Source organism: Sorex araneus, chromosome 5 (assembly GCF_027595985.1).
Source record: "Sorex araneus isolate mSorAra2 chromosome 5, mSorAra2.pri, whole genome shotgun sequence".
NCBI lineage: Eukaryota > Metazoa > Chordata > Mammalia > Eulipotyphla > Soricidae > Sorex > Sorex araneus.
The window spans coordinates 207,987,082-208,012,532 of NC_073306.1; the positions used below are offsets into that span (position 1 = coordinate 207,987,082).

Below are 25,451 nucleotides of genomic sequence, written 5' to 3' on the forward strand. Positions count from 1 at the left end.
ATGTTATACACTTGTTCTAGAGCAAACAGAGTTTAAACCTATACTTTTATGTGTAAACCTATGCTTTTACAACCAGATGCTGGGCCAATTAAGAAACTTCTATACAAAAATGCAGTGTTAAACTTCTCATAACCAGTAGTAAACTAATAATAAACTTGGTTTCTTCCACGACAATGTTTCTTTATAAAATGTTTTAATCTCTGATCTCTTTCAGTGTAAAACATACAGGGCTTTTTCTTTTATGTCTATAAGTAAGGAATTTTAAACTTCACTGTTTAAACATCCCCATTTTTTTTACTGATTTTTTTGGGGGGGTCACACCCAGCGATGCACAGGGGTTACTCCTGGCTCTTCACTCAGGAATCACCCCTGGCGGTGCTCAGGGGACCATATGGGATGCTGGGATTAGAACCCGGGTCGGCCGCGTGCAAGGCAAACGCCCTACCCGCTGTGCTATTGCTCCAGCCCCTAAACATCCCCATTTTTTAAAAAAAAAATTTATTAGAGAATCACTGTGATGTACAGTTACAAACTTATGAACTTTTGTGTTTGCATTTTACTCATACAGTGATTGTTTACCCATCCCTCCACCAGTGCCCATTCTCCTCCACCAAAGATCCCAGTATCCCTCCCACCACCCCACCCCATCCCCCACCACCCACCCTGCCTCTGCGGCAGGGCATTCCCTTTTGTTCTCTCTCCTTTTGGGTGTTGTAGTTTGCAATAGAGGTATTGAGTGGCCATCATTAAACGTCCCCGTATAACTTGCTTAAACTGATATGATTTTTCTAGGCTGCCATCACTACCCACTCAACAATAGAAGGTGATAAAATAAGAACACATAAATACCTATGGTCCGAATGAACGTTAAATTTTAAATCTAGATTAAAATGTAGATATAGAAGGCTTACATAAGAGCTTATTGCTATTAGCATTTGAAAGTCATTGACCTAGAAATTATTTTCTAGATTTTAGGAAAAAACAAAAATTACTACATAATTTAAAGAAATAAAATACGTTTATATAGCATATATATGAATTAATATAAATTAATCCACTGAATTAGTGTAGATATACATGTGTCAATTATACATTATGCATATATAGAATATGTCCAATTTAAGATAACAAATTAACTAGATTATTTTCAAGTCATCTGACCATTAAATATAATTATTTCAACTTTAATGAAATGTCATCTTCTAGCTCAACTGAAATGTTAGACAAGTTTAGTTTGTAATATAAAGTAACACTGTAGCACTGTCGTCCCGTTGTTCATCGATTTGCTCCAGCGGGCACCAATAACATCTCCATTGTGAGACTTTACTGTTTTTGGCAAATCGAACACGCCACCTGGTAGCTTGCCAGGCTCTGCCACACGGGCGATTACTCTCGGTAGCTTGCCAGGTTCTCTGAGAGGGACGGAGGAATCGAACCTGTTGCAAGGCAAACGCCCTACCCACTGTGCTATTGCTCTAGCCGGAAAACTATTAAAATCTGTTAAATGCTGATAAAGTACTGCTTTGTTTTGCTTTATATTGTAAGACTCGGGGCCTCGCATTTGGGGTTCAGAGTGTGTGTGTGGGGTTTGGGTACATATTCCTGGTGTCTCTTGGCTAACTGGATTGTGATTCAAATCTAGGTGCAGAAGGTATGTTGCTGCGTGTGCCGTGTGGTGTGAGACACCACGCATGCTCTCCAGGGCCACCCCAGGGATGCTATTGGGCCCAGGTGGTAGGGAAATTGAATCCTGATTGGGCTTGTGTTAAACATGTATGTTAACCACTCTGTTTTAATAGGCTCCGACTATTGTTTATATTTTAGCAACATTTGTAATATAAAGCATATCATCTTATTTCTAAATATTTTATTTTCTAGACACACGTTTTTTAATAATAAGTCAGCCTGATTATGCTTTGCTCAGTACCAGGGATGGCTAACAAATTAGTTTTCATGCACATGTCAGAGTTAAGTCCAAGATGGGAAGAACTTTGCTTTAAAGTCATTTCAAACTATTCAGTCTGTTTTTTCACACGAAAAAGCAGACCAACAATGGCACGGCTTCTCTCCTAAAATCGATTGTTGATTTTTGTCACCATTGTTGCTGACAGTTTGAATCATCTTTGGAGAGAAAAAAAAAACCAGAAAAGTTTTGTGCCTTGGCAAACAACAGCAGAACAGAAGTGAGAGAAGACAGTGAGCTTGGAGCTGTTAACATCTTCCTGTGCTCTCATTTTGTTCAAGAGATGATAGGAGAAACAGTGCTAATGAAATCCACTTCTGATAATTGACACAACGTTCAGAAATGATTTGTTCATCTGGCTCCTAACCACTGTTGTTAAAAACTCATTTTACAGATTATTTTTCAATTCCCCACCTAGGAAGATACAGGAAATTTCTTTGCTCACATAGAAAAACAGTAATTCTCAAGATTTATTTGTTTCTATAGTTAATGTTATTTTTGCGCTGTAGAAGAAAAAAAATCTCATTGATTCCATGAAATTTATATCAGATTTCATTAAATGTTTCTCAATAATGACAACATTTATCATCTGTAGTGAAAAAAACAATGGCATAATAGTGGTTAATGTCTCTTAAAGATATTTCAGAATTGTGTTTGCTTCCTGATAATAATTTAGCTATAAGGCAATCAAAAAAAGAAAATAAAGCATAACAATCCAAAAGCAAGTTTAAGGTAACTGGAACAGAATAATGAGGATCCATTTCAAACAAGTTAGGCATTTGGGACTTCTGTGGCATACATACCTCCCGTGACAGATATACCAATATACGAATATTTATGCCTAAAAATCAAATTCCTTCTTACAGCACACACACACACATCCATACACACTTACACCCACAATTCGATAGTGACACATACAAAAAATTTAAAATCCTTCTTTTCAGAACTTGCTTCTCCTTATTTAATTTGTGCTCCACACAAAACAAGGTTAGATAAATCAATGACCTATTTCTGTCCCGCTCTCAAGCCAGGGGCCCAGACTCTAACATACTTCAATTTCTTTTAGTCATGCCATTCAGGATTGCATGGGATATTCAGAATAAGAAAACGTAAGGTTTTATGAACAAAAGAAAGGACTGTATTTCGGGAGCACCTCTGGGAATGGATATAAATTTAGTGTGAGGGAGTTGGCTGAACTCACTGTTAACAAAAGAGAATTAAAATGAAATAAAAGACAGGAGGATAGAGAGGGCAAGTAAGTGCAATATTCAGCAAATGAAAATAATTTGTACTTTCCATAGTACCAATTAGTGTTCAGATCCAATAAAAATAGCATAATGGATTAAATCTAGCACTGTCGTCCCGTTGTTCATCGATTTGCTCGAGCAGGCACCAGTAACATCTCCATCGTGAGACTTGTTGTTACTGTTTTTGGCATATTGAATACGCCAGCAGTAGCTTGCCAGGCTCTGCCATGTGGGTGAGATACTCTTGGTAGCTCGCTGGGCTCTCCGAGAGGGATGGAGGAATCGAACCCGGGTTGGCCACGTGCAAGGCAAACGCCCTACCTGCTGTGCTATTGCTCCAGTCCAAAAAACCCAACTAGTCACAAAAATTTCTTGGATACCTGATACTTTCTGAGTGACCTCACAGAGGGCACGGGCCAAGTTCCCGCCCTCCCAGAGCCCAGTGGTCACACTCACACCCAACAGCTGCTACAAGCCTCTGGCTGAGCCCGCAGAGATGCTAACCTGCTGAACATTTCGAATACACCAGTTTTTTTGACTGAAACTTCTGGGCAACCTCCTCCCGCCTCACTGTACTTTTGGAAGCCCGGGCAGTTGCACCCATGTCCCACTGCTGCCGCCATGTAAGCTCATCAACCACCTTGTTCCAGGGATTCAGAAATAAATCTCAACAGAGATGACCTTATCACAGAAATTTCTTGGGTACTTGGTACTGCCCACCCAGCCAACTCCAGAGGGCGGTGGGCCAAGTTTCTGTCCTACTAAGCCCTGGCAGTCACATTCACACCCCAGTAGGCCATGCCTCCAGCCAGACTGCCCAGTTAAATATTGGTGATTTCCTGGAGCGACATCTCCAAACTCTAGAACACAAACATCCCAGTGGTAGTACACTGGATTGGACAGGAACGTAACGTAGAAGCCAACTGATCTTGGCTAACAAAACCATTTACACAGAAGGCTCACTTGCAACAACAGCTTACTAAGCCCTCAGACAAGGAGTTAAAGTCTTCATGGTGAGAAACAACAATTTTCACAAATTTTCTTTTACTCATGCATTTTTTGATTCAGTTAGCCATTTCATGATAACAAACAATGTAAAAATAGATTGTTGTGGACCTGCTGTGGGGGAGGGGAAACGCAGACAATGGTGGAGAGAAGATGGTGGTGGTGGGGTTGGGGCTGGAATACTGAATGCCTCTAACAAATCATCCTGAGCAACTCTGTAAATCATGATGCTTAAATAAAGTGGGAAAAATAGCATATTGCAGAGAAAAAATAATAATAGGTTGACAAAGCTAGTTAAGGCTACTTTGAGGAACAGGATCAAGGAACTAAACATTCTACTCATGCCAAGAATGGAGGATATTTGGCGTCTGTGTTTACAGGAGCACGAAAAATTGTGGGGATGAAGCAGAATCTCATTTCGGCCCATTTATCAATGACTATGCTAACTTTACTTCTATCCAATAAACAGCAAAGAATTCATAATCTTAGGAAACTTCAAGGATAACTTTTAAGATGCAGTTGCCTTACAGATATATATATATATATTGCATTGTCATTAAACTAAATTATAAATTTTACTCAAGGTTATTCTATTTATTTAAATCTGTTACAGTTATCACACTTCATACCAAAATACAATTTTCCTTCCCATTCCTCATTAGGGGAAGTAGAAGCCCGAAAATCATACAACAATATTCTGGGTAGTTTATTTTCAGTATATGTGCTGCCAAGAGCTGGCAGGCTGGGCCAGATGAGGCGGACAGAGCCCAGGGCAGCCCCGAGTGACCCTAGACTGACCCTCACCTGCTGGTCCCTGGAGCCCCTGTTGCTGGACCTGCTGGACCCCCTGAGCATTATTTTTAAAATCACTGGCATAATCATTGGCACAGTCTGTTAACTTCTTCAGCATAACTCTGCTGCTTTGGATCTATTTTCGACTCGTTAAAGGCTTATGCACTTCTTTTTATTGGAAATTCTCATTTCTGGTGTCAGTTTTATATGAAAAAAAATGCATGAATCTCCCAGTTGGGATGGGAGATGCATGCTGAAAGAAGATAATGGAACAAACATGATGATCTCTCAGTGTCTGTGTTGCAAGCCATAATGCCCAAAAGTAGAGAGAGAGTATGGGGAATATTGTCTGCCACGGAGGCAGGGGGAGGGTGGGAGAGGGGGGTATACCAGTGATATTGGTGGTGGGGAGTGTGCACTGGTGGAGGGATGGATGTTTGATCATTGTGTGATTGTAACCCAAACATGAAAGCTTGTAACTATCTCACAGTGATTCAATAAAATAAAACTTTAAAAAGGAAAAGAAAAGAATAGAAAGGGAAGGGAAAGAAAAGAAAAGGAAAGGAAAGGAAAGGAAAGGAAAGGAAAGGAAAGGAAAGGAAAGGAAAGGAAAGGAAAGGAAAGGAAAGAAAAGAAAAGGAAAGAAAAGAAAAGAAAAGAAAAGAAAAGAAAAGAAAAGAAAAGAAAAGAAAAGAAAAGAAAAGAAAAAGGCATGAATCCCAGTATAGAGAGATAGTATAGTGCGTAAGGCATTTGCCTTACATGTGGCCGGCCCGGGTTCAATCCCTGAACACTCCACATGGCACCCTGAGCCCCACCTAGAGTGATCCTTGAGTCTTGAGTTTAAACTAAGTCCTGAGCATCATGGGATGTGATCCAAAACAAAAAGAGGGAAAAACAAAACTAATCCCAAAGAGTATCTGGGCATCTAAACAGAGAATACTTGGAAAACTTTCCCATATTCTACAAGTTTTCTCTAAAGAATGGAAATCATTTATAATTTCTTCTTCTGTCTTGCATCTTCTATCATAATAATTTTTAGTTTTGTTTTTATTTCTATTTTGTTTGGAAATTCTTCATTAATATAGTAATATAACTGAGATATTCAATCTCCAAGAGGTATATATACAAAGACAACTGGAGAATAAATAAAATATGAACATGTTTTTTATAGAAATGAATATTATCACTATTGAATATAAAAATTGGGGCCGGAGCTATAGTACAGTGGATAGGGTGTCTGCCTGGCACACAGCTGACCTGGGTTTGATCCCTGGTATCCCATAAGGTACCCCGAGCACTGTCAGGAGTAATTCCTGAGTGCAGAGCCAGGAATAGCCCCTACCATTGTCTTGTGTGAACCAAAAAGTCAAAAAAAATTAATATAACGTCTCCCATACATGCTTTATATTCCTAGCAGTTTGATCCAATGTAACCAAGTCATTGAAATATGTGACCTGACAGGAAGACATAAATATAACAGTTTAGGGAAAGTTGAGAGTCACCCCAAGTTCCTTCCTTAAAAATATCATAGCTTAGTGAAGTGACTTTTATAAGACCTGGAATCTAAGATCTTACCAGTAAAAGAATCTGGCTTAGCCTGTGTTTTAGTTGCACAAAATCATTATAATCTTAGTCACTTAAGCAATGCAAACTTGTCATCTTCCACAGGTTAGAAATCTATAGAAAACATGAGGCCCTCATGGCCATGCCACTGGATTCCGTGCCAGGCTGTGTCATACGGGACACCCCGTCCCAAGGGACCCAGCCCCGGCAGCCAAACACCCCCACAACCCAACCACCGTCACACTCAAGGCTGCTCCCCATGCACTCGGGCTGAGCCTCACATATGAGTAAACATTTTCCTGGACCACAAAGATGCTTTTGAAGCCACATGACACATCATAAAACACTCCCTACACATCCTCCATAATTACCAGGCCACATTTGATGGGGTTCAGATGGTAGGCAACAAATCATAGAGGGAAATATATATATATGCATAGATACATATTTAAAGATATATATACCTAAGCTCACATCACCCAAACTTTAACAACATGTTAGTGATATCCTATAGAATGTCTTAATGGCTCCTGCCAAAATAGAACAGTCTGCACACTGTCTCCTATATGAACACATTTTTGTAAGCATGCTCAGCAGTTCTTCATAACAGACCATACAAAATATATTATTTTGGTCGTGTTATGGGACAGGGATTGGGGCTTGGGATGGAAACATCCTGAATTTGGTGCTTGGGAAGGTGTAATGGTGGTGGGGCTGGTGTTTGAATATGAAATGTAATCCAATATTGTGAACTAACTTATAAAATTTTAAAAATTTTAAAAAAAGAAAAAAATCTGTGTTACAGAGTTTCACCAAACAACTACAGGCTGATTTTTTTCCTCGGGGTGCTAGAAGAGATATTGTTTCCTTGTTCGTTTGAGTTTGTGGACACATATAAGTTTCTGGGGGGTCATGTGTCCGGTGTCCCCAGATTCTTGAGGACTGAATTTCTCTGCCAGTGCATCTCTCTAACAGCATTCTGCACCTTCCTTTAAGGATTCCTGTGACAAAATTGGCACCATTTGGATATTCTAGAAAAATCCGCATTTCAAAATCATAACTGGCACTGGAGATACAGTACAGGGAATATGCCTCTCACCTCCCATGCAGTTCACTCTGATTCACTGTTCCTGGCACCACGAGGGTCCCTGAGCACACATCTGGGAGTAGTCTTCAAGAACCACCAGCTGTGGCCCAACCTCTGCTCTCCAAGTGATGAAAATAAAACAAAACCATAACGATGCCAGAGATTTAGCATCTGGCCAGTCCTAATTCAACCCCTGGCATTCCATGGTCCTCTGAGCATCAGCAAGTGCAGCCTGGAGACCCCCAAGCACTGCCTTGGTGGCCCAGCTGTCCCCAACATCACAAAGCCTGAGTATCACTGTCCTTCCATTGAACTACAAGTTGAAGCTATCTAAAGAAATGACAATCGGTAGAGCATCACTTTGGGAAGCATTTTATAACAAGCATTTTATACATCAGATCTTGATTTGTCATCATTTCAATCTGTCACTCAAAAATGCCATAAGGTATGGTTACTAAGGAATCCAGATCTCTGCGGAAACATTTGGCAAACATTTTAAAATATCACTTCTTCAAATAGGTTAACTGAATTTTAAATATTAAATTAAAAAGTGAGAGGAACATTTGAGGTATAATTTATACTTCAGAGAACAGAGGATTTTCATTTGCTGGTCGTCTTAACACACGTTCCCTCATTTATTGCCATCGAATTCCAAATATTTTTTAAGTGTTTTAGCAATAGGTAGAAAACTTCCAGTTCTCTTGGATCCTCTAAGTTATTTTTTAATAGCTGTCTTTGAATTGAAAAAAAAACTGACCTATTTGTAAAGACTGATACTTACCAGAGGTTATGCATGCTGTTAGAAAATTAGTCATCAATATCCATAATTGCATTTTTCTGCAGAGAATTTCCCCCTGAGGCCATGTGAGCTATTTGTCTATGGTTTGTGTGTTCATGGCTGGTCAGCAGACATCATTCATTCTCTTTCCAAATCTCACTTAATGCATTACACTTACCAAACTATTCCCTGAGCCCCAGAGCCAATCGGCTTCAAATTCTGGTAGCGCTTGAGAACAGTGAAGGTTGAGTCACCCACTTCCACACTGTAGAATTGGTTGTCGACTTTGCTTTTGCTCATGTTGTAATGTTTGGCAATATATGACACATCCACTTGTTTATCAAATCCCTGTGAACAGAACAACGAGGGATAAGGTGAGTGAACAAGCAGATTTACAATGAGACACAGACAAATGACACGGCCAATCTATTATCATTATATAAGCCTGTTTCATGCAGAACAATGTGTGTGTGTGTATATATGCACACCCACCATGTAATATATATGTACTGTGTAATAATTTATGTAAATAACGGACAAAAAATCTCATGAACATACATTATTTTCGACATTAAAGCCATAATAGAATAAGATTAGATCTGCATGATATTTTCTGATGTTTCATTTAAAAGCCTTAATTTGCAATGGAACAAATGTCTGTTAAATATATATATATACTGGTCCCAGAGGGTATATTAGATTTTTCAGAGATAATCTGACGTGAATAATGATGCCACCCATGTTAAAAATGATGAAGGATAATTTTTAGGACCATTTAATCTCTATCAAAAGGAATTAATATACACAAAATAATTCATAGTTTTAACTTTTATTAGGTATCCTTAATTAAATGATATTGAGCCCACTTATTCTATGAATACCAACTATCCTGCATTAACATTTTAGCTCATATTAACATTGTTTCTCTCTCTCTTTTTTTTTAAGAGAGTTGGGCCACACCTGGCAATGTTCAAGGTTTACTCTAGGCTCTGTGCTCAGGTATCACTCCTGCTGGCTCAGGGGACCATAGGCAGTGCCGGGTCAGCCCCGTGCAAGACGGTACCCTACCCGGTGTCCTACATCTCTGTCCAACAGCATTCTAAACTGCAACATGGCACTTCCTTATATGTTGGAAGGTCAGGTTTTCAATATCTTATTCTTTATTTTTTACATGTATTTCAGAGAAGTCTATTCCATTTAGCAACTGGAGAGGGTATTTTTGGAATTATCATTAGGCTCTTCCTTGTGATTCTCTCTGATGAAAACCCTTCTAATCTCCTTCTGCTTTTTGTTAATTTCTTGAGATTTTGTGTTCTCAACAGGTGCTGTAGGTTGACACCCCAACCCCAGCAATCAAAAATTAATTATTATAAAAATTAATGCTTCTAATTAGAGTAAATATTAACCCTTCATGGGCACTTGAGAAATTTTGGGGCATTTTTTTCCTATGCCACAATGAATGGAGATATGTTCTGTGCTTGGGTGTCTGACTGAATATCCTGTCTTACAGCTTGTTGTTCCTCAACAATGAAGCATTTCCCACAGTCTTACCATTTTGAAGGTGTGCCAAGGATTTAATTTGTTAAACAAACAAACCAAAACAACAACAACAACAACGAAACCTTGCATTTAAAGACCTTAACCCCAAATCCAAATTTAAGGATCTTCACATGAATTTCACATGACTTTCATAATCCACCATGTAAAGTGAGCTTACCTTCTAATCCTCTGGTCATAAAAACATGTTTTTAAAAATTCTGTCCTATTTCTAAATCTAAAAATTAAGTATAATTTCAAATGACTGTGCTTCTCTCTGATCTCTTTTAAAGGGAGCTGTCAGCACAATCAAGTGGATCAGCAGAATACAAGAGGATCTGAATAGACCGAAACAACAAGGCCCAAAAATCTAGGGCAAGGACTTTTAAACCCCAGACTGTCTAAAAGAAGAACATATGTAATAAATACCAAACTAGTTTGTGATTAATAGAGATGATATAACAGAAATCTAGTTCAAATACACATGAATCTTGAAGATGACTGGATATTAAGAAATCTAGATTGTTTTGGATAGGAGGGTAAAAATTCAGATTATTTGAAAATACAGTAACAACAAGTCTGAAAACCAAAAGGCAGTCTGTGAAGCATAGAACAGGAAATTAAACAAGACTATTCAGAATCAGGGCAGTATAAGCCTATTCAAGGAGAATACAAGAGGGTTTAGAATTTAGACAATAGAAGTGGAGAATGGCAGGAACAAGAACATTAGTATTTAAACAATCCTAGATTTCAACCCCAGTATCAGGAGCTGCTCTCTACACCATGTTCCATTTCTGCTCTAGACTTTCTTTTCACATGAGGAGATTAACCCTACTAAAGTCCCTTCTTTCCCCCTCACTAGGAAAGATAGAAAGATGGAAAGAATGAGGCCAGAGTGATAGCACAGAGGGTAAAGCACTAGTTTGTACATGCCCTACTCTGGCATCGACATACATTCTCCTGAAGTCACCAGGCATGATCCCTGAGTACAGAGCCAAGAGTAAGCCCAAGCACCACTCTGTGTGACCCAAAATCCGAAAGGAAAAAAAATCAATAAAGCAAAGAGCAACTGAAGCAGATCAGCAACAAATTCATCCTCCAGGATTGCTCTGAGATGAAAGAGGTGCCTCATTTGCCATCTGTCATATTTTTAACCCTTTTCATTCATCATGTTTCTAGCTTCCAACCATCCCCAAAGTCCTTGAAATACACTAGTTTCATCAAACCGAAGCATTCCACTTCCCTGATCCTACTTATTCTTTTCACTTTTGACATGTTACTCTGGTCAACTGCATGGCATAAATACATTAATCACACTATGAAATGACCTTCTGTTCAAGATGACGGGCTTAACCTTGGCACCATGTGACTCTATACTTGCTACAGATTTAGTCTGTGTAGTAGAGTTGAATCAACCTCACTGAACCACCCCCTCCAACATTTCAATACTTAGCCAAACCACGGGGGTTTAACAATCTGTTTTGCATCTCTTCAGACTGATTCTAATAACCGCCCAACACAGCATCAACAACCAATTACTCCAACCAACAGTGACAACGTACATCTTGAGCTACTGGATTTGGATTTGGCACTAGAGATACAACAGAAAGATAAAATCCCAGTGAGTAGAGGCGATCCAGTAAGCAAGTAGTAAAACTCCAGATTATAAATTCTGTAGCAACTATTAGACAACCATTAGATGCCAGTTCTTCACAATTGGTAATGTTTGAATTCCCAATCTGTGCTTCCTCTGGCTGGCTCTATCCTGGACCACCATTCTCACTGGACCACAGACGTGAAGCATATGATGAGCACCTCGGGAACTTGATCTAAGACAGAAATAACTGGTCTACTGCCCTAGGTATTTGGATTGGATTTAAATTTGCCCGAGATGATTCTCTCACTGAATAATAAGAACACGTGATACAGTTTTGCTTGTGGTATTTAGACAGTGAAACACTTATATACCAGAAATAATATTTTTATTTCCACTACAGGGAACATATTTTGTGTCTCTATGGACTGCCAAATTCCATTGCTCATGGCATACACAAAATGCAAATCAGAGTCTTAATTTGGACAAGGATATCACTACACCTTACATTAAAATATTTCAAGAAGTCCACTTCCCCATCCTTATGCCTAAAATCTCACAATCTCAATATTCAGGAAAGTCAATATTAGAATCTAAATTAAAAGTGCTAGAATTGTTTTATTACGCTAATTATTCATACTCCTCAGAACTTTCCTATATTGTTTCCCAGTAAATATTTAGAACATAACTTTTCATATAATGTGAAAACTGTCTTTTGGACTGGATGGTGATTTGCTAAATGAGTAAAACAATCACAGAAATTATTCAGTAGCAAAATTTTCATGAAGAAATAATTACAAAACAAAAAGGCAAAAATAATACCTGCTTCAGAGAAATTCCTAATTTCATGACATATTTTCTGAAATAAAAATTATTAGAGATCTTTTCCCTCCATTTGAGAGCATATAACTTCTCACATTAATAACAAAAAACATAATTTTAAATGTATCTGTCTTGTGTATAACCTTATGTATATATTTATAAACAGATGTTAATTGGAAATGCAAATATTTTAAGCACTGCTTCTGAAAACAGATAAATAAAAGATGTGTAAGTTTAAAATAGAGTAACAATGCCTTGCCTTAGTATCAGCATCTCTTTTTCAGGCCTAAAAATCATAATCCCACAAACATACTTTCCTACTCATAGACCCAGATAATATACAACCAAAGTATTTCCTGTTATCTCATGAAAACACATAATTCCTTCATTCAGTATGTTAAACGTTGCCAGAGCATGAGTGCAGTGAATAGGGTGCTGGTTTTGTATGCAGCAGACTAGGATTCTATGCCCAAAACCACACATGGTCCTTCAAGCACCACCAGAGTGATTCCTGAAGGCAGAGCAGGAGAAAACTCAGCACGGCCAGGTATGTTGCCCCCAAAATGTACTCAAACATTTGGGAAGAGTGCTAGAAACTCATCATCACTCAATAGTGCTCATTAAAATGAAAGTCTCTCCGGGACAGAGCTATAGTCCAACAGGGAGGGTATTTGCCTTGCACACTCTGAGTGGGGTTCAATCCCCCATCCCGTATGAACCCCTGCGCATTGTCAGGATGCGCAGGGGTTCATACGAGATCCTAGAGTGGAAAGGCAAGAGTAAACTCTGAGCTTTGCTAGATGTGACCCCAAAATCAAAATAAATAAAGTTTTAAAAAATAAAATGAAAGTCCGGGGGGGGGCAAGAATCAGTATTTTCATTAACATTTAATCATACTGAATAAATATGCTTCACAAATACCAAGAATCTGTATAGAAAATACCTTCAATTTCTTTATAGAAATAAGGTCTCAACATTAAGTTGAGTTCTTTAGAAGAACTCAGCACTCAAGTTCTCAGAACTTCTCAACATTAAGTTCTGAGTTCATTATAGAAAGGCATAGAGTAGCCAGATGTAACAAAAAAAAATTCCTTATCCTGCTGCTTATAAGCGATACACTTAAATTGGCATGGTATTTACTGACTCAGAGTTAAGGGTTAAAATGTAATCACAGTAAAATTGCAGCCTAAGGAGGCATTAACAGATATATTTATATCAGACAAAACAAAATAGGTATCCAATTTTAAAACATGATAAGAGATAGAGGAGACATACATTGTATAATGATGAAGGTATCAGAAATCAAGAAGACAACACTCATTAACAACATGTGCTCCAAAAGGAATATATGGAGATATAGGGATATATCTGTCACAACTACTAACTGCCCTAAAGTAGACATCAATAGTAACAGCAACACAGTAACAGAAGGAAGTTTTAAAACTCCCTCTAACACTGAATAGATCAACCTGTAAACACCACCCCAATTCCTGCCCAAAAAGTAAGAAAACAATAGCCTTAAAGAAAGAAATGGAAGAACTTGTTTAATTTACTTGTACATTGCTCTCCAGAGCATGTACAAGTAAATTAATGTACCTCTTCATTCAAAGGTAATTGCAATCCAAAACAAACAAACAAACAAAAAACCAGTACACATTCTTTAGTTCCCATGGAACATTCTCTGGAATAGCCATGTATATATTGAGTATTATATCAACTATTATTATATATATTATATATAGTATTACATATAAACTATTATATATAAGTATTATATCAACTATTCTCTGGAATAGCCAGTATAACATGCTGGTATACAAAACAAGTACCCATAAAATCATAAATATACCAATCAGATCCATTTTTTCATACCACAATGCTATGAAGGTAGAAAGGAAGTCTTCCATGAAAAGGAAGTCAGGAAAAATCTCAAACACGTGGAAACTATACAGTCTACTACTAATCAACCATTGAGTGAAACATAAAATGAAAAAATAAATGAAAAGTTTCCTGGAAATAAGAGAATGAAGACAAAAGTTATCAGAACTTGTAGGATATAGCAAAAGCTGTGTTAAAAAGGAATTTTATGGCAATATAGACTTATACCAGGGTAAAGTAAAGTCTCAAATAAATGAAAAAACTTAATATCTTCAACAACTAGCCAAAAAATTGAAGTTCAAAGTTAGAAGGAGGAAAACAGACAAACAAAATTTAGAGTTAAAAACGCAATGACAAAGGGAATTAAAAAATATATAAGCTCAGTGAAGTCAAGAACTGTATTTTGATTTTTTTTAAGAATAAACAAAAATGGCAACCTCTCAGCTAGACCCATGAAAGAATAAAGAATTAGACAATCATATAATAAATGAAAGGGATATTTTATAACATATCACAGAAATACAAGAGATGGTGAAGTTATTATAAAAAACTATACCAATAAATATGACAATCAGTAAAAATAGGTAGGTTCTTAAACTCTCACGACCTCCCAAGACTCAGAAGTTTGAAACTGAACAAACCATCACCAATCCAATACATAAATCAAGGCAGTATCAGAAGTCTCCTCTCAAATGAAACCTCAAACCAGACAAGTTCACTAGTGAGTTCCTCCAATTCTTCATTCAAAGGTAAGTTAGCTGATTCTTGAGTGTTCCCAAAAAGTTAGTAAAGAAGAATTCTTTTGGAAAGTTTCTATGAACCCACCATTAATGCAAAAAGCAGAGGTATCACTCAAAAAATAAAATTTCAGACCAATATTCCTGATGAATATAGGTGCAAATATCAGCAAAGAAAACTCAACCACTACTTCACACCATACTTAAAATTTAATACAATGTGAATTAAAAATGGGTCAGAGATAGTGAAGTGAGTACGGCACTTGCCTTGCATCCTGCCAACAGCGGTTTAATACTCAACACTTCATATACTTCCTAAGCACCACCTGGAGTGAGCCCTAAGCACATGGTCAGAAACAGCCCTAGGCACCATTGGGTGTGACCCCCAAATCGAGCCAAACCAGATCCAAACAAAATGAATTAAAGATGTTTGTGTTAGAACTGGATACATAAAGTATGGAAACACTTTATGCTAGGACTAAGAAATACTTTATTTTAGAACTGAAAAAATTGAGAAAAACAAGTCAGAACTCTTCATGAAAGAACTTCAATAATATAACTTATTTTTGAAGTTTCTTCAATAATATAACTCTATTGTCAAAGATAGCAAAAGCAAAAATAAAGAAATGGGACTACATTAAACTAAATCACTTCTACCCTGCAAATAAAACTATGACTAAAATTAAGGTTTCTTTTAATTAAAGAATGAAAGATTCCTTACTAAATGGGAGAATTTGTGTAACATGCATATGACAAAGGGTTAATACCCTACGTATATATACATTATATATATATACAAAACTCTATAAAAAAAACTCACCCCTCAGAAATGTAATGTGTAGAGAACTAAATAGACATATCCTCAACAAAGGCATAAAGATAGTCTACACAGGCATATGGCCTATGTTCATAATCACTTGTTTACTGGGTAATTGAAAATCAAGTGACAGTGAGCTGTCTCTTCACATCAGAGTGAGAATGTCCTATATGGAACAGTCCAGAAACCACGGAGCAGGAGTGGATACAGTGAAAGGAAGCCCTCATTCACTGTTGGTGGAGTCCTGTCTTTGTCAGCGTCTGTGAACAGAGTTTGGAGATGTCTCAAAAATTAAAAATAGAACTGCTGATATGACCCAGAGATTCTACTCATTGGCACTTATATTTAGAAAACAAAAATAAATATTAATTTAAAAAGATGTATGCATACCTATATTCACTACAGTGCTATATAAAACAGACAGGATCTGGAAATAACCCAGATGCCCAAAGACAGATGAGTAGATAAAGAAGTTGTGGAATACATGTGCAATGGAATGCTACTTTACTACAGGAAAAGATGAAACCTTGCAGTTGGCTTCAACTTGGACGTAACTGATAAGGGTGTCATACTAAATCTGTGAGTCAAAAGGACAAGGACAAATTCCAGGTGAGCGCTCTCTTATATGTGTACTATAAGACACAAAGCTAGCTAATAATAATAGCTAAGAAAAAAAAATCCTGAGACATCATCAACAGAACTGTGTTTACTAAGCCAGACAGGGAGGGAAGGGGAGTGAGCAGGGAAGGACAGAAGGAAAGCATCTAGGGACCATGGCAGAGGGACAATGACAATTTGGTAGCATAGTGTTATGCTTTATATGACTAAAATACAAATATCAATACTAATGCAAATAAAAATCATTCAGTCTTCTACTAGATATTCAACCTAATGTACAAATTAAAATATTTCATTTTATATTGATATAATAGGGTCTCTTTAGAAAAGCTTAAAGCAAACTAATTTCCTCTAATTCCCCATCTGCCAAAAATTCTTTAAACTATGCTAAAAGACTCCATGACAGTAGGCAGAGAGGAAATATTAATTTAATCAACTCTGGATAGTCTGCTTGCCATACTGGCCTCTAAGAAAGAACCTCGGGCAATGAATTCCCATAATCAGTTCAGTTGCTGCCTTACAGCTAAGGAATTTGCAAAGAAAATTACTGCAATATTATGGGTCTTTTTCTGAAGGTGCCCAGAGTCTTGTGCAATTTTCTTAAATTTCATAACATATTTCCAAGCACTCCCCCTGCATTCCCATTTCTGCATGATTGTCCTATGTTACTGCTACGAGCTGAAAACACTGAGATTTAAAGACTTTTTTAGAGGTTAAGCTTTCTTAGTTTCTTTTGAATGACAGAGCTAAAAATAGTGCCAAGCCTGGATTCGTTCTGCACTTAATAGCTGTGCAACATCGAGCAAGTCATTTTAGTCTTTCCTTCATTTATTATTTATATCCTCTGTGGCTCCAAAAAGGTTTTGTGGGACTCTTCATTAAAGGTATAGAAACGACAAAGCCATTAAACCTGGTTTTAAGAACAAATGTCATAAAGCAGGTGGGGAGATGGCAGCTTTACCAGAAGACTTAAATTATGAATTTCTACTGCCTTTAGGATAGAACTATGTATCCAGAATGCCAAAAGAAGAAATAATGGCCACAATAAAACCAGTGAGTGACAGTTTCGATTCATCCATTCCATAGGCTGTACCATACCAGCATATAGAGAAGATAAAAATTCTGTAGCATTTAATTCCAGGAAAAAAATATATTTAGCATGTTATATCTGGAATCCTATAACAATACTTGGAGTCAAAGACAGAAGTATTTTCATATGACTTATGTATGCTGTTAAAATAACGTAAGTTATTTAGCGATAGCACAGCGGTTGGGAGTTTGCCTTTCACGCAGCCAACCCGAGTTTGATTCCTCTGCCCCTCTCAGAGAGCCCAGCAAGCTACCAAGAGTATGGAGCCCGCACAGCAGAGCCTGGCAAGCTACCTGTGGCGTATTGGATACGCCAAAAACAGTACGTTACTGGTGCCCACTCGAGCAAATCGATGAGCAATGGGATGACAGTGACAGTGACAGTGATCATTATCATTGAAAGAGGACCAGTATTAAAGTCTTACATACCAAACTGGACTAATTTTGTCATGTACTATATTTAGCACTAATAATAAATGAAAAAAGTAGCATTCATAAACAGTTCTTAATTGGTTCAGAGTATTAGAATTATTAATAGATGGTACCAAGTAATATGAATTGAGGCTTGTCCAACTCCAAAATACGCTCTTTTCTTTTTTGGCTTTAGGTCCACATCTGACAGTGCTTAGGGGGCTGACTCCAGGCTCTGCGCTCACGGAAAACTCCTTCTGGCAGGCTCAGCGGACCAGGACCATACAGGGTGCCAGGGATTGAACCACAGCCAGCTGCATGCGAAACAAACCCCTTACCTGCTATACCATCTCTCCAGCCCCTCTTAAAAAAATCATTTACCAGTTCAGCTAAAATTATTTAGAACAGTGATATGGCTCTCAGAATTTTCTCATAGCAAAGTGAACGCTGGACCCCATGCAACAACATTTTGTCTCTATTAAGAAGCATTTCTCTGACATTCTGCTTGCTACCCCACCATCTGTGGGGAGGCTCCTATCCGCCTACCCGGCTAATATGGCTGGGCCTATTCCAGAATGGGAGGCAGAAGCCCCCTATGGAGTCGGTCCAAGTAGCCTCAACTCCTCACCTGCCGTATTAAGGGCCCATGCCACAACTCCTTCCTGCCTTATGCCTGCTACTCCACCATCCCAGGACGGGCAGAGAAGATAGGGAGCAACCTCTAGTTTAACCCCTCAGCATCCTGGGATGGGGAGTAGGGACTAAGAAGACTCAGCCCGCCAGACAATCAATGGGGAAAATATGTAGAAACCCACCAAGCTCAATGACCAAAACAGTATCACCAAACACCACCAGGAAATCCTGAGACAGTCTTTAGTGACAGTGTGATGATAAGACGTTCAATGAGTTCAAAGAAATGATAGCACAGGTAGTCAGCAAAACACAAGTGCCGGAGTCAAAATGCAAAATCTATTACAGTCAGAGATGATATGAATGAACAACATTAGGTAGGTGACACTTTAAGAAGTCAGCAGGAGCTCTGAACAGCAGAAGCGGAGCAACAGATCGAGTAGCTCCAAGATGAGAAGGAAGAAACCACTAGGAGAAGGTGGAAAATAATCTGAAAAGGAATGAACAGTGTACCAGAGTTCAAGAGGAACAACATAGGGGCTGGAATGATAGCACAGTGGGTAGCGCGTTTGCCTTGCACATGGCCAACCCAGGTTCGATTCCCAGCATCCCATATGGTCCCCTGAGCACGGCCAGGGGTAATTCCTGAGTGCTGAGCCAGGAGTGACCCCTGAGCATCGCTGGGTGTGACCCGCCCCCGCAAAAAAAATAAGCAAAAAAAAAAAGAAGAACATAATAATCACCAGAGTCCTGAAGAACAGGGAAGAAAATGTGATGAAGAAAAAATAATTAAAGAAATAATCATTACGAAGTTCACAGAGTTGAGGACTATAGGCACCGAGATCAAGAGGCCTGTCGAGTCCCAGAATATTGATTCGATTAGGAAAACTCCGAGAGACTTTATACTCAAATCCGAAGAGAAAACCCAAAGATAGAGACAGAATACTGAAAGCAGCAAGATCAAGAAAGGAAATTACATACTAAGGAAAACCCATAACAGATAACATGTTATGGGTTTGTGTTGACTTTGCATTTAAATGTATGTATATATTGACTTTGCATTTAAAAAACAGAAAGGCATTCTTTACTAGAAAATGCAAAGAGACTCTACACGCCAGAGAGAACATGGAAGGCTAGAGTACAAAAACTCAAAGAAATGAACACCTTATCAAGTATACTAGATTATCATTCACATTGGAAGGAGCACTACAAAGCTTATGGACAGGCAACAGCTTAGGGAACTCATAGACTTGAAACCATTTTTGCAAGAAGCATTAAAAGAGCTCTTTTAGAGGGCAGGAGAGCCTTTCCATCAGATGGCACCGAGTATGCACTCACTAATCATTCGTATGGATGTTTTCTACTGGATTAAGAAAGGTTAGAAATACATAGCAATTAATCATCACAACCTGACTTTTATTGATTTATTTTTGCTCATTCTATTTGGCCTTCCTTTAGGTTTTACTGAACCAAGTAATATGAAATAAATTTGTTATACTTGTCAAGGGAGCAAGCTGGGGGATGGGAAGGAATCTGGAGAATGGGTGGAGGGAAGGGGACTTTGGTGGTGGATTTGGTGTTGGAACATTGTGTGTCTGAAACAACTCCATTCTGAACAACTTTGTAAATCATAGTGTCTCAATACACATTCCTGAAAAATTATTAAAAATAAATTTATAATAGCACTGTAGCACTGTCGTCCCATTGTGCATCGATGTAATATCAACAAAACAAACAAACAAAAAGGAAAATGACTATAGTGTGTTCACTAATCATTAAACATAGCAGGGATTAAATAATTAGGATTAGATATGATCTAACGATTATGACCAAAATAATTTTGAAATATATAAACAGCTGTGTTAAAAGTGGAATAAAAAGTGGTTGATTTCAAATTAAAGAGATATTCTAGATCAATGCTTGTTAAGTATAATAGAAAGTTTGCCTCAAAGATATCCACAGCTAAAAGAAATGACTCAGGTTACTACTGTGACTTTATTGACTAAACTTTGTTTATGTATTGACTTTGCATTTAAAAACAGAAAAGCATTTTTTACTAGAAAATAATTCAATATTTTCAATTTTGGCTACTCTTTACAATCTAAGGAACTATATGGGAAAAAATAAAACAGTGAAAACTTAAAATGATTGAACAATTTTTTTCTTTTAGAACATTATACTGGGATTATTATTTTTGTCATATTCCAAATAACAGTTTAAACCTTAAATAAATATCACAGTCACACTTTAGAATTTATATAAAAAGTTTTCTTTCTCTTTGTGGCCAATAGAATATGAGGCTTTTGTATTTAATAATTATGTTTCTAAGTGAAATTAAGTTCTATACATGTTAGTCAAAATACTGTATCCCAATAGAAATTTCAAGAATTCATAAAATGGGTAAAAAAGAATCTAATTTCTGATAGCAAGTGGTATTGTGAAGATTATGTGAGGTAAAATCTTAAGCTTCTCAATCTACTGGGGCTGGAGCTGTAGCACAGCCAGTAGGGCATTTGCCTTGCACTCAAGGCCAACCAGGTTCGATTCCCAGCATCCCCTATGGTCCCCTGAGCACTGCCAGGAGTAATTCCTGAGAATAGAGCCAGAAGTGATCCCTGTGCATCACCGGGTGTGACCAAAAAAAAAAAAAAAAAGACTCTCAACCTACTAAGCATTTGATAAATAGTATATTAAGGGTGTGTACAACTCCAAGCACATCCCCGGCAGACTGTGCAAGCCCCAGGTGTTACTGCCAGTGGAGGTGAACTTGAGGGCAGACCCAAGAACAGCCCCTTCTTCTTCAAACGCTGGTTGTGAAACAACCAACTGTGAGTATGGAAAAACTGGATTCTACTACGAACAGTCTGAAGAGAACCCAGGAAGTCATTAAGGACGTCTGCACCCACAGGGGAAAAAAAATGGGTACTGACAAGGCAGTATGTGTGTCCGTGTTGGGTCGAAACAGTGACAGGATGCTAGAGCCAAGTGCTGGCATGAGTCTGCTGTAGAGATGCTAGGGACGGAGGAACCGTGTCACATGAAGCTCTGGGCTGCCTCCTGTCACCCACTCATCCAACTGACAACTCACTGGTCCTTCCCCTTCAGGCTGTTAACCAGATTGAAGGGACTGGGACAGTCCCCGGGGGTGGAGCTGACACGGATGGTGGTGAGATTCGCTGCAGCCAATGTTACAGCTGGTCAGTCCACTGACATGCACTGTGAAGTGCTTCCTGGGAACCAGGAGGGCTTCAATATGAAGAATGTGGCTGTCAAAGATATCTGTTTGGGCCATGTGATTCCACAGTGCAAGCAGCTGGTGGCACAGCGCAGGCTCCAAAAATAGTTATTTTCACAGATTTTTCTTTTAAATTCACAGAATGAAATCTAACAGCTCTGCACTGCTATGCTCAACTGAGGAAAGAAGCCTAATGCGGTTTCCCTCTTTCTCCAGAGAATCAACTGCCTCTTCAGCTCTCTATAGATCTCAAATTTTCACTGCAAGGAGTCCTACATCTTCAAACAAGAAATTATTCTTTAACAAAAGAAATATTCTCCCCAAAATATAACGATTAACTTATCATCCGCAAAACCTGCTTGAGTTTTTTAAATTCTAAGAATTGTTAAAAATTTAATGACAGGACTGGGTGATAGCACAGCAGGTAGGGCGTTTGCCTTGCATGCGGCCGACCCAGGTTCGATTCCCAGCATCCCATATGGTCCCCTGAGCACTGCCAGGAGTAATTCCTAAGTGCAGAGCCAGGAGTAACCCCTGTACATTGCCAGGTGTGATCCAAAAAGAAAAAAAAATAATGACTATTCTATTCTTCAAATAGGTCCGTTAAAAATAAAGGTAAAAATTACAGACATCATATGTATTATCTGGGTAATTTTTTTCCTGTATATGTACTTTGATTTCTTAGTGAAATCAGTAAAAGAATGGAAATCTGACATAATAAAAAGCATCTACAGACGGAGATTCCAAAGCCTTGAGTCTGAACTCACTTACGTGCTAGCTAAGACTAAAGAAGCTATTGAGATATTTGCATGTTGTTTTCATGGCAAGAAGTTGGGAGACACCTAACCCTGCTGCTGTGTTTATTGGATATAACTGAATACCAAGGATCCATGAGCCAGTCTGCAAAACTAGACGCTTTCAAGAAACATGCTTTTAAAGCAGATAGCGCTGAGTAAAAAAAAAAAAAAAAAAAAAAAAACCAATACACCATTTTCTTTACTAGAGAAGTAAAAGAACCATATTGCTACCCAAATCAATCGATAAATGCTACTTGTAAAAATTCTACAAGGAGATGGGGGCTGGAGCGATAGTACAGCGGATAAGGTGTTTGTCTTGCACTCGGCGGACCCAGGTTTGATTTCCAGAATCTCATATGGTCCCCGAGCACCACCAGGAGTGATTCCTGAGTGCAGAGCCAGGAGTAAGCCCTGAGCATCTCTGGGTGTGGCCCAAAAACAAAAAAATTCTACAAGTAGAGAAAAGACAGTTGCACTGACCAAACTGGAAATGTTCTGTTTGCAATAAGATTTTAAGTTAGAGACTACTTGCGTGCATTTTATAGCTACACAAAGATGTGAACACTTTAAGAAAGTTTCCATTTCACTTTTTATTCATTGGCATTAAAAGACCACTGACTGGGAATAGACATTCTGCTTCTGTCCTCAAAGGCTGAAAGTTGATATTTTCTTTTAAACTGCGGCAGTGCCTCAGTGCCCATGGGCTCTCGGTGATTCTCAACCCACCCGCTTGGAGGCTCAGTGCTAAGGCCTGAGGGTAAGGGTGCTCTGAGCCCCAGAGGCTTGGGCACATGTGGTGTTAGACTTGAACCGGGCTTCTAGAAGTAAGACTTGCTCCTTAACCCCTGTCCTGATAGCTGAAGTTAGAAAAATTGATAACTTTTGAAGTTCAGATCTAATCTTGAAATATGAAAACAAGAATGTAAGTTTCTGTTTGGTCACTGTTTTGTTTGATGCTTTTAAATCTTTTAATAGAATCACTGTGTCCCCCCCCTCTGTTTCTTACCTTCTCTTTTTATTTTTTTTCTTTTGGGGGACGAGTGCAAGTGGTGGGGGGCAGTTCTCAGGGCTTACTCCTGACTCTACACTCAGAAATTACCTCTGGCAGTGCTCAGGGGACCAACGGGGAGCCTGGTAGGAAATCCAGGTCGACCATGTGCAAAGCAAGCACCCTACACGCTGTATTATCATTCCAGCCTAAATATTAAGTTCTATAAATAAGAAGTTACTTCACACAATGATTAGCTCTACATTGGAACTGTTAAAAAGAATTCTTTAGGGGCAGGAACGATAGGACAGTGGGTAGGGGACTTGCCCTGCACGTGGTCAGTTGGGGTTCAATCCCAAGCACCCTATATAGCCTTCTGAGCCCCCCCCCCCCGGGAGTGATTCCTGAGTGCAAAGTCAGTAGTAAGCCCTGAACACTGTTCGGTGTGTCCCATCTCCCATCAGAATTCTTTCCCTTCATTAAAATTTTAATAAATTAGGAAAGAATAATATCTATCTAGGAAAGAATAATATCTATGTACTGGAGCGATAGCACAGCAGGTAGGGCGTTTGCCTTGCACGGGGCCTACCCGGGTTCGATTCCTCCATCCCTCTCAGAGAGCCCAGTAAGCTACAAAGAGTATCCTGCCTGTACAGCAGAGCCTGGCAAGCTACCCGTGGCGTATTCATATGCCAAAAACAGTAACAACAAATCTCACAATGGAGATGTTACTGGTGCCCACTTGAGCAAATTGATGAATGGGAGAAGAGTGATACTGTGCTGCAGTGCTAATATCTATGTATTTCCTAAATTCTATACTTAAATACTAATTTGATGTGGACATACATATATATGCAAGATGGAATGCAAAACGAAAATACAAGGGAATGTACTGTACCTTGTTTTACCTGTAAGGAACACACACCTGACAAAAGGCAAGTTTCACATCCAAGATTGGTTCACTGCAGTAGTACAATAAGTGGAGGCTCATAAATACCTAGAGATGAAAGGGAGAAGCACAAATTTCCAATCACCTCATTATTCACCACTTAATAGTATGAACATTGAAGTAATTTGAATTATATGCAAGATCATGATATCATACACTCTGTACAATCTTCCGTGCCAGTACTATGTTATTTTTCATGACTTGTAAATATTAAACTAACCAACAAAACATAATAAAAAAAATTCCTGGATTCTGTAATTTTCAGCATCATCAGAATCATAAAGATAAATATAAAAGTGAAATATATCCTATTAGGCAAGGCTTTCAGTTCTAGGCATCAAAGTTTTAAAATATGTCAGAATAATCTCTAGATGACAAATATAAGGATGCTCATTATAGAACAAATGAACTATTGTATAAAATGTAAGCCATAAAAGGATTGTATACAGGACTTAAAACTATTGCATTAGAGCTTAGTTCAAGCATGATGTTGAGTAAGAGACTAAAATGCTTCAAAAGGACAAAGATATTATGCTGTAATGCACATATTTTAGGTATAAAAATGGCAATGTGCATTGGTTTGTTATATGACTAACTATGCACAAGAGAAAATTTGGCACAATATTAAAGTTTGTTTAATCTTGTTAGCAATTATAAATATTTCAATTACATTATTTCTTCATATTTTAAATACTTTATAAGTGTGTCAAGTTTTGAGAAAAAAATATTCAAGGAGAAAATATCAAATTGCTAACTGGGAATTACTTGAGAATGAAGAGGAGGCATCATCAAATTGAAATCTTCCGTTCAATTAAACAAACTCTGTTGAATGTTGTGTTTAAAGCACAATTCCATGAGATCAAACAATTTGAAACCCTACTGACACCAACTTTCTGTTGCTTACATATA

General features: G+C 38.2%; 1 protein-coding gene across 7 annotated transcripts in view; it reads right to left on the reverse strand.

Annotated features, from left to right (window-relative positions):
* Positions 1 to 25,451, reverse strand: part of MAPK10 (mitogen-activated protein kinase 10) — a 275,595-nt gene that overhangs the window by 113,778 nt on the left and 136,366 nt on the right. For 3 of the 7 annotated variants that reach the window (XM_055139494.1, XM_055139493.1, XM_055139498.1), the window contains exons 3-4: positions 24,519 to 24,590; positions 8,620 to 8,789 (exon numbers count right to left, since the gene is read on the reverse strand). In XM_055139494.1, coding sequence (XP_054995469.1) covers positions 8,620 to 8,789; positions 24,519 to 24,584 — 236 coding nt within the window. In that variant the 5' untranslated portion in view covers positions 24,585 to 24,590. Of the gene's footprint in view, positions 1 to 8,444; positions 8,566 to 8,619; positions 8,790 to 24,491; positions 24,591 to 25,451 lie in introns of those variants that run through there. The other 4 variants (XM_055139497.1, XM_055139496.1, XM_055139495.1 and 1 more) reach the window with 3 other exon arrangements.